Source organism: Corvus cornix, chromosome 5, assembly GCF_000738735.6.
Source record: "Corvus cornix cornix isolate S_Up_H32 chromosome 5, ASM73873v5, whole genome shotgun sequence".
NCBI lineage: Eukaryota > Metazoa > Chordata > Aves > Passeriformes > Corvidae > Corvus > Corvus cornix.
In genome coordinates, this window is record NC_046335.1 from 58,292,726 (window position 1) to 58,302,099 (window position 9,374).

At 46.2% G+C, this 9,374-nt stretch overlaps 1 protein-coding gene across 1 annotated transcript in view; it reads right to left on the bottom strand.

The window, feature by feature from the left end:
• Positions 1-2,751, bottom strand: part of ABTB2 (ankyrin repeat and BTB domain containing 2) — a 111,753-nt gene extending 109,002 nt beyond the window's left edge. The window contains exon 1 of the mRNA XM_010412576.4: positions 1,890-2,751. Coding sequence (XP_010410878.2) covers positions 1,890-2,751 — 862 coding nt within the window. The remainder of the gene's footprint in view (positions 1-1,889) is intronic.
• Between the last annotated feature and the right edge of the window lie 6,623 nt (positions 2,752-9,374).

The following is a 9,374-nucleotide window of genomic DNA, read 5'->3' on the forward strand; positions in this document are numbered from 1 at the left end:
AAAAGCCATTTAGAGGATTCACTGACTTGTGTCAGGTAAAACACTGGTGACAGACTGTCACAGGAAATCCCGGGATGCCTTCATGTGCGGTTTTATTCAATTTCCAGACTTAAAAAATGCATTCAATTATTGACAGAATTGATCTGAAAGGCAGGAACAACAAAAGAGGCAACAGAAGCCAATCCTTCTGTGGCCACTGACTGCTTGGCCTTCCACTGTGCAGGAGCGTTATCATAACTGACCATTTGGTGCTCTGAATATTTATAAGCATTTCCCTGCACACTCCCCCTTCTTCCCATTCAACACCAGCACCCATTCATTCACCGCAGTTTTTCCAAGGAGATTTCTCTCAAATAGATTAAAAAAAACCAAAACAACCAAACCTCAGTGAGGGTCCAACTCTTCACTTTACACACAGAACCTGTGTGGCAGAAGCTCTGAGCAGAGAAGAGCTGAAATGTACATTTCGGTTCACGGAACCAAAGTATTTCACTCCAGGTGCCCTAAACAAGGAACAAGAGAGGGGAAACAAGTCCCCTTCTCGGAGCCAGCATAAAGAATGGCAAGTGTTTTGGCAGACACGGCATCCTCATACCTCCCTATTCACCCAAGAGCTTGTAGTTAGAAATGGACGTGTCTGTGTCTGACTTTTAAAGTTACAGCTATGCCCTGAACCAGTGCCAAGAGAACAGCCACAGGGCTCTTCACATTTATCTCACGAATGTTTAGTAATGCTGACCCGAAGGGGACACTCGCTGCAGTCACCTACTCGTGATCTGAATCACGGAATTGCTCGGGTACAGGAAAACTGCAGGAAATCAATGCACCCAGGGAGAAGGTGAGTCAGTGCATCTCTGACGAAGTGTTTCAAAGGGGTTTTCCCTCAAATGAAAACAGCTCCCTTACTTCTCTCGCTGTGAGATTCCCCTTTGAAAAGACCAAGTTCCTTGGTTTTACAGAGTTAAATCACAAACGTGTTAAGCATGGAATAGTCAAGCGTAACGGGGGCCAGCAAAAGCCATGAAATCGTGGGTGGCACACAACAGATTTTCTAAACTGGACGTTTCCCCGCATTCTCCATGGAAAAACACGGTATTCCTCAGTGTGTCAATGCAAAATAAACAGCGCAGCTCCTTAACACAACTGTCACGGCTTAAGCTTTCCAAACTGCAGCAAGATGCCAACATTCCTCTATGCGCTCAAGTGTTCGGAAACTTTGCTTTCCAAACAAATGACAGCGGTAAGTACCTTTAGCACTGTGTTAGTCTCATCACCGAGGCACCGTCCTACACTCACACACAAGCTCTTGTTTATGGCAGGAAAGGACACCACAGGTTTCTGCTGAACTACAAGGGAGTCCGAGTAACATGAAGTTTAAACTTTTTGCTCATAAAGTGAATTTTACTGGGGCAAAAGGGGAAAAAAAATGATGTTGTTTTCCCTCTCCAGGCTGTATGCGGTTACAGCATCTTTAAGATGAAACTGCAAGATATTCGCTGTAAGATAAATTCTGATTAAAAGAGATATAGTGGTACTTTCTGGACAGCAGCTTGTAAAGCACATTTCATCTTAGGGTTACAGAGAACATATCTGCACGCCAGTTAGAGGGAAAATGCTCAAAACAGCAGCTGGTAGAAAGTCAGATGTTTGTTAGGACAACAAGGCTTGGTTTCCCACAGCCTTTTATAAGCTGGTACATCCTAGGAACGGAGCAGGATCATTCTTGCCTGGCAAGACCGTCGTGCCCGCTTTACGCACACACAAACCACGACCAAGATGCAATCCAGATGCAAAGAAAACCCAGCAAAACCCCAAGTCCACAGAGAGCGAGGATTTTACCGTAAAGCTTGCTGGGATGAAGGCAACAGACTGTAAAAGCTGGATCTTACCATTAGCGTTTTTCCCACAGATGAGGTGCTCGTAAGGTTGCAACACTCCCCAAAGTTCCGCATCGTTGTTGATAACCATCTCCAGGATTTCAGCCGAGATCTCCCCGCCACCATCGGGGCTCTGACTCGCCAAAACCCTAGCCTTAATCTCTTCCACCAGGTTCTCCATGCACGCCGTCAAGGAGATGGCCGCGTACTCGTGGATCCTCACCGAAATCCTCGTGTCCACCATCCACCTGAAAAACCTCCCCACCGAGAAGGTGAGGCCGCAGCGGGCCGATTTGCCTTTCCTCAGCCCATCCCCGGCGCTCATGCTGTACAGCGAGAGCGCCTTGACAGTGGCCAGGACGCAGCTCTCGGCCAGGGCCCAGCTCTGGATGAGTTTGATGGCGCTCTGCACCTCGAAGCGGGTGCACTTGGAGTGCATCACGCTGAGGCGCTGAGCCTCCCTGGACACCCTGATCAGGGCGCGCCGCAGCAGCTGCGAGAGCCGCCTGACAGCTTCCTGCGAAAAGCTCCTGCCGTGGCCGTCTGCCTTCCCTTTGCGCAGGATTCTGCCGATGTCTTCATCAGTCCAAGGGTATTCCTCGAGATCCGGCAGCTTAGGGCACTTGGAGAAGATATCTGCGACCTCGGGGTCTTCCGGCAGCACGGTGTTCACGGTGTCCCAGCTGTTATTCCTACTGTTCATGGAGCCCGAGTAGTACCACCAGTTGCCTCTGTGCTGAGAAGAGGTGAAGGCTTGCGAGTTGGACTTGGAAGAAGACAGACTAAGGGACCTGCAGGAATCCCCTGCCCCATAACCAGAGTCCAAAGTTAAATCCTCCAGGGTCTTCAGAGTCGAGCTGTATATCCCAGCCATAGGAAAGACGGGTTAAGCCAAGCGGCAGGACAAGCGCGAAAGGTGAGGCTGGGGCAGATCCCTAGCGAGCCCCGAGCGGCGCGGGAGGATCGGCAGCGCAGCGGGCAGGAGCCCTCCCCGAGGGCCCGGCTACCTCCATCCCGGCGGGGAGCTGCGCTCAGCCATGTCCCGCTCGGGCCGGCGGCGGCAGCGGAGGGCGCGGAGGCTCCGGCGGGGCGGGACGGGCGCTCGGCGGCGGCTCCGGCGCAACTTCCCCGCCGCGGCTCCGCCGCGCGCTCCGCACCGCCGCATGCAAATGAGGCGCGCGGCCAGCACCAATCGGCGGCGGCGGCGGGGACGGCCCGGCCAATCACGCGCGGGAGGGGCGGGGCGGGAGGCGGGGCGAGGGAGGGCGCGGGGAGCGGGCTGTGCGCGGCTCGGGGCGCGGAGCCCGTGCGGGGGCGGCGGGCGGGGGTCGGTGCTCGGAGCGGGGATGGTGCGGGCGGCCCCGGGGCCCGGAGCCCCTGACGGGAGCCTCTGTGGCACGGCGGGTGCCCCCCGAGCTCGGGCCGGGAGCCGCGCGCGGAGCGGGGGAGCCGGCGCGTCCCGCCGGGGTGCGCGGGCCCAGGGCGCCCCCGCGCGGCCGCAGCGGGGAGCGGCGGCGCAGAGCCGCGAGTATCGCTGCGTTTCGGGCTCGGGTCCTCAAATCCTTATAATTTAACTTAAAACGGGCTTTGCACATCTTCCTACAAGACGCAGCCCTCGCAAAGATCCCGAACCAGCTGCTATTTACGGCCACCCGACCCAGGCACACACGGTAAAGCAGGAGAGAACGCGTGTCCTTGATAACGCTGCCACTGCGACAAAGTGCATAAAAACCCTCGTGCTCAAAGGATCACATTTTTATCTGTTAGTTCACACGGATTCTGAATTTTGCTCTCTATTCCTGCCATATTCTCGCTGTTTGTAGGATACATGTGAAAGAGTACGAGTAGAAGCCTAAAGAGAGTAAATTCAAAACTTCTCACAAAGGCTATTTTCACATCGAAAGGTACTGTCAAGACAGATCTTACACGGTCCTTAACTACAGATGAAAAAACCAGTATACATCTTTTCCACAGTAACGTTCCTCACAAGATACAGCTTCCAACTATTATCAGCTTCAATACCTGGATTTCCAGAGCTAAAGTCTAAAAGACAAACTATCTTTGCACCATGAGGACAAACCTTTCAGCAGGGCCTGTTGCAATAGGACAAGGGGGAATGATTTTTAACTGACAGAGGGATGATTGAGATGATACAGGAAAGAGATTTCCTACTTCAAAACTACAATGCCTTACAGGACAGCCTTTTGTCTTTTTGTACTGCAGTGTATACATTATTTAACGTTAATAAAAAAATGTGTCATAACTATTAGGTATGAATGAAATACTTGAAAAAAATAATCTATTTTACTTATGCACCTCTGCTCACATGATCAAGCAGCTTCTGTTTGTACTAAAAGACAAAATACTTAACAGGGTGTCCTAACTTCCCCTAGCCGAACCCCAAAACTGGTTTTTTTTTTTAACATAAGATCATCTTTTATCTTTCTTATATTGAAGCCCAACTATAATGCAGCTCTCAGCTTCTTCATAGCTTCTCCCCATGAAATAATGAACACAAAGCAAAAATTGTCTAATAAAACCAGACCCAATTCTCTCAAAGTAATCCCAATTTATCTGGAAATCTTAACACCTCAGCACCTCATTTGTGCTCCACTGTCAGCTCAGAAATTGGTATTTTTACTACACAACTGATGCCTCACTCAGGTGTTATTTTACAGATCAAAGCTAACTCTGCTATTTTGGTGTGGTTTTTAGGCTACATTTTTAAGAGCTGACAATACAAAACTGACAGCAAGCATGGTAAATAGGTCCCTAAATGTGAGGCAAGGCATGACTGCTTCAAAACACCCAGTTTTAAGTCTCATGTATTCAATCAATACACTTCTATATAAAAAAATTATCATCTTCTTTCTTACATCTGTATTTAATCCCAAATCTTAGGGTGCCATGGACTACTGCAGGCCTCTTAAACAAGACTTCTAGTGGATGACCATGTGGTGCCCATCCCTCAGTCCCCACATCTCTCCACTGCCTCCTCAAAACCAAGATATTCCTGTTAGATCCTCTACGAACATGCACAGAAGACTTGTGTCTTCACAAGGATCACTGTAAGAATGGGAATGGGGCAGAAAAAGGCAACAGAGTTTGGCCTCTCTCACCAAAAAGCCTTCGTGCTTTGTTTTGTGATGCCTCTTTGCAAAAGCTTTCTCTAAAACTCATCCTGTTCTATCTCCTAGGGCTCATTTCAATCACAAAAGCAAGGCTAAACTGACACTGAGAATTGCTACATAGTTGGCAAATAGGAACTTGACATTATTTGGGAAGAATGCAGCTGTGCAAGCACTCAAAACTGCTACAAACCGTTTCTGTTCCATCCCTTTATCACACTTCTCCCATGCTCCCACGCAGTTTGTTGTTCCTGCCATTCCATGTAATTTAACAACACCAACAATTCTCTGGTTTAACAAGCAGAGTCTGCTTTCCCACTTCCCTCAGACAGCGTTTTCCCACTTGCACTTGTAGTATTTCCTTGTACAAAAAAAACCTTCACCAGATAAATCCTTCTCTCCCTCTGCTGCAAAGGTATTACCAGGCTCTTCCACAGGGAAAAAACAAAACAAAAGAACAAAAGCCACCCCACCCCCCCCAAGCACAGAAAGGATTTTCCTTACTCAAGATTTAAACCTCAAACCCCAAGACATTGGGGGGGGAAAAAAAAAAAAAAAAAACAGTAACAACTTAACTTTCCTTGATTCATAAGGCACAGTAAGTACTTAGCCTTTTTTGTTTGCACATGTTTCAACTTGAGCCATCAGGAATCCCAAGTTATTGTCACACAATAAAAGTCAACTTTCCACAGACAGATTTTTCTCATAATCACTTCTCCATAAAAGTAGTGTTAAGAAAGTAGAAAGCATCGGAAGACTTTTCAGGAACATAAACAAAACAGATAAAACATGTAACAGTGGAAGTTCCAGAATAAACAAAAACATGGCACTCTAGAAGCTCCATTTTCCTTCACGTAATGGGTTCAGATATGAGTTTTTCCAGCTCTAATAAACTCCAGAGTTTTAAAATTTGAATTTAAAGTACACCAGAATCAATTAGAAATAAAAAGCCTTAGCATTCTCTGACACACAAATAGCAACTGGATAAATAGCAAACTATTTTAAAAAATAAACACTTGTCTTAAGGAACTACAGCAGTCAAATCAGATTTAAAATCCCCATAAACTTCCTCTGTACCAAAGACTCCCAACCAACACTTAAAAAAATTGATCTGTTACTGTTCAAGCCACAAAGCTCAGTGAAATTCTAGAAAATACTATTCGCACATGTGCTGTTGAGCAGTGTAAACATCCCCTACCTCTAGGTCCCATGTAGGCTTATTTAACTCACTTGAAATAAAGAAGACTCAAAAATTTCCACCAGGAAAACAAACAAAAAAAAAATTAATAACATAACAAACCTTAGGAGAACCCTCAAAGAAGCTGCTTGATTGGTACAGCCAACCCCTCAAAGCAGTACCAAAAAGAGAAGAGTCCTTTCCAAACCTTATTTAAAGCAGTTGTGGGAGGGAGTGTTAATGAGCCCAAAGGCTCAACAGCTGGCTGGGCTGCCATGGATGCTGCTGGAAATTTCCTTCTCAAGTTGCTGTGAACAAGTGCTAATGGCATTTTCCTTATGTTTCATTACACTGCATTTTATCTGCAAGATTCAGAACTATTTTTGTTAATAAACAAAGATAGCTGCTGCCTGACACCTGCAAATCAGTGTGAGCCCAGACAGCGGGAGATGGGGGGGGAGCAGGGATGAAGTGTGACTAGAGCAGGTGAATCACGTATCAAGTCTAAATTAAATGGGGTGTGGGGGGGAAGTGTTAAGAGAACTCATTTTGCTTATTTTCAAAGCATCACTGATGAAGGGATAATGTTCATCTGGTGTGTTTTCTGCCATCCAGCAAAATCCCCATCCAGCCCTCAATTTATTGTCTAACTGGAGTTGCTGGTCCAGTATTTGGAGTGACCAAATACTCCCCGCTGACCTCGCCACTGCCAGGTTCCTGTATCTTCCCAGCTGGAACGAAACTTTATTCAATGTGTAATAATTCAAATTCTTCCCCCATTCATTTTGTGCAAAATGGCCTTTGCCAAGGTTACGATACTTACCTTTCAGACTGTCTTGACTGGTAATTTAGGTAAATTTACTTGATGGCACTAATTAAAATTTTAAAAGAGAACATTGAATCTCATGAATGCAGAATTGCAGGAATAATGCTGTCCCTTGTGTAAACTTTTCAGATGGTTACAAGTCCCTGAAATCAGAGAGCATGCTGAACAAATCTTCAGGCTGTTAATAATAAATGGACATCTCACCTTCTCCCCGCCTTGATTTTATCTGTGATTTAGCATAGCCTAAAACTACATTTTGCTATTAACAATTCCTATCAAGAGAAACATTCCTGCTTAACAAATCTTGCCTCATTTTTTTCTACTCTACTATTTAGTCTAATAAAAGACATTTCTTGTCCTTACACAACTTGCCTCGCTCGTATCCTTAGGCTGTCAATTAAAACATAATTTCTATTTAAATAAGATCAGGAACTTAAATTTGCTTAGCATAAGAAATCAGCCCAGATCAGCTTTACTGTTATTTATAATGACAGATGAGGCAGAGCTCCTCAAAATTAATACTGTCAAGAAAGAAGGGGTCATGTCTATCATGACTAACAGTGACTGTTAAGCAAGACCATTTTAAAAACTTTAATTGCTGAAGATTTTATATTACAGCCTGCTTCTGACACACATTTTCGGGTATGAAAAGCATAAGAACCACTGAGAATCTATTAACAATATCTTTTCTACTTTCAAGAGCTGCCTTTTGTAGTAGATATAATTGGAGTGATAAGGAACTTGGAGTGAAATCTCTGCAGGTGTACATCAGTTGCCCAAGATGAACAAATAAGTGGTTTTCTGCTGCTGCTGCTGTACAGACAACTTCTTCAGAGATCCTTCAGAGCAAACTGGTCAGGTACCAGTCAGGTACAAACTGGTCAGCATCACCTTTATCCTTGGGAAAGGGGTGGAACAAATAACCCCAGAAAGCATTAAGGACAAAAAGGTGATTTGGAATCACCGAGTTTGGATTGGAAGGGACCTTCCACTTACTTCCACCCCCTGCCATGGGCAGGGACACCTCCCACCAGACCAGGTTGCTCCAAGCCACATCCAACCTGGCCTTGAACTTTTCCAGGGATGGGGATTCCACATCATCTCTGGGCAACCTGTGCCTGTGTGTCAGCACCCTCACAGGGAAGAATTAACTCCCAATACTTGATGCAGCCCAGGATACCATTGTTTTTCTGGGCTGCAAGTGCACATCGTGGGGTCTTGTTGAGCTTCTCATTAACTAACATCCCCAAGTCTTTTCCAGGCTGCTCTCAATCCATTCTCCATTGATTTATGAAAGGGAAGTGATGCCTGACTAATGTCAGCCTTCCATGACGATATCAGGGGTATGAGGGAAGAGCAGGTGATATTATCTTCATTGCAGCAAGGCTTTTGACACTCGCTCCTGCGACATCCTCACTGACGAGCTGATCAATTTTTGTCTGGATAAGTGGCTCTTTTCAATCTAAGTGGAAAACAACTTTGGATAAAAAGCCCTGTCGGAAAACAAATTGGACATGAGCTGGGAATACATCCTTGTGGCAATGAAAGCCAGCAGCATCCCAGGAAAAGCACTGCCAGCAGGTGGAGGAGGTGATCCTTCCCTCTGCTCAGCACTGATGAGACTCGGTTGGAGTCAGAGTCCAGCTCTGGGCTTTCCAGTACAAGAGAGGCGTGGACAAACTAGAGTTAGTCTATCAAAGGGACACAAAGATGATTAAGGGACTGGAGTTTCTGTCATTTGAGAGGCTGAGAGGTCTGGGACTGTTCGTTCTGGAGAAGGTGGAACAGTATCTTTGTGTATAAATACCTGCTGAATGAAAAAGGAAAAAGACAGGTGGGCTCTGCTCAGTGGTGTCCAGGGAAAGAACAAGAAGCAGTAGGCCCAAACTGAAATACAAAATACTCAGTTTAAACTTTAACGGCCCCACCTTTTACTGTGAGGGTGGTAAAACACTGGAACAGGTGAAACAGGTGAAAACCTGGAACAGGCTTCCCAGGGAGGCTGTGGAATCGCCATACTCAGAGATATTCAAAACCCAACTGGACACAATCCTGGACAAGCTGCTTTAGCTGACCCCGCTTTGGGGGTTGGATTAGATGATCTCCAGAGGTGCTTTCCAACCACCACAAGGATTCCATAAATCCTGCTCTTTCCACTGCAGAGGATACATAGAGGCACCATTTCCAACACAACTCCCCCTTTCCAAAGTCTGCCTACGTTTGGAATTCCTCCCCTCACTAACTTTCAGCATGGCTGCTGAATCCTCTGATCCTTAATTTAGTTTTCAATCTCTCTCAATTCAGCACACATTGTACAGGTTAAGACATCTTTAAATCAAACACTTTCTAAGAATGAAAGTAGTACT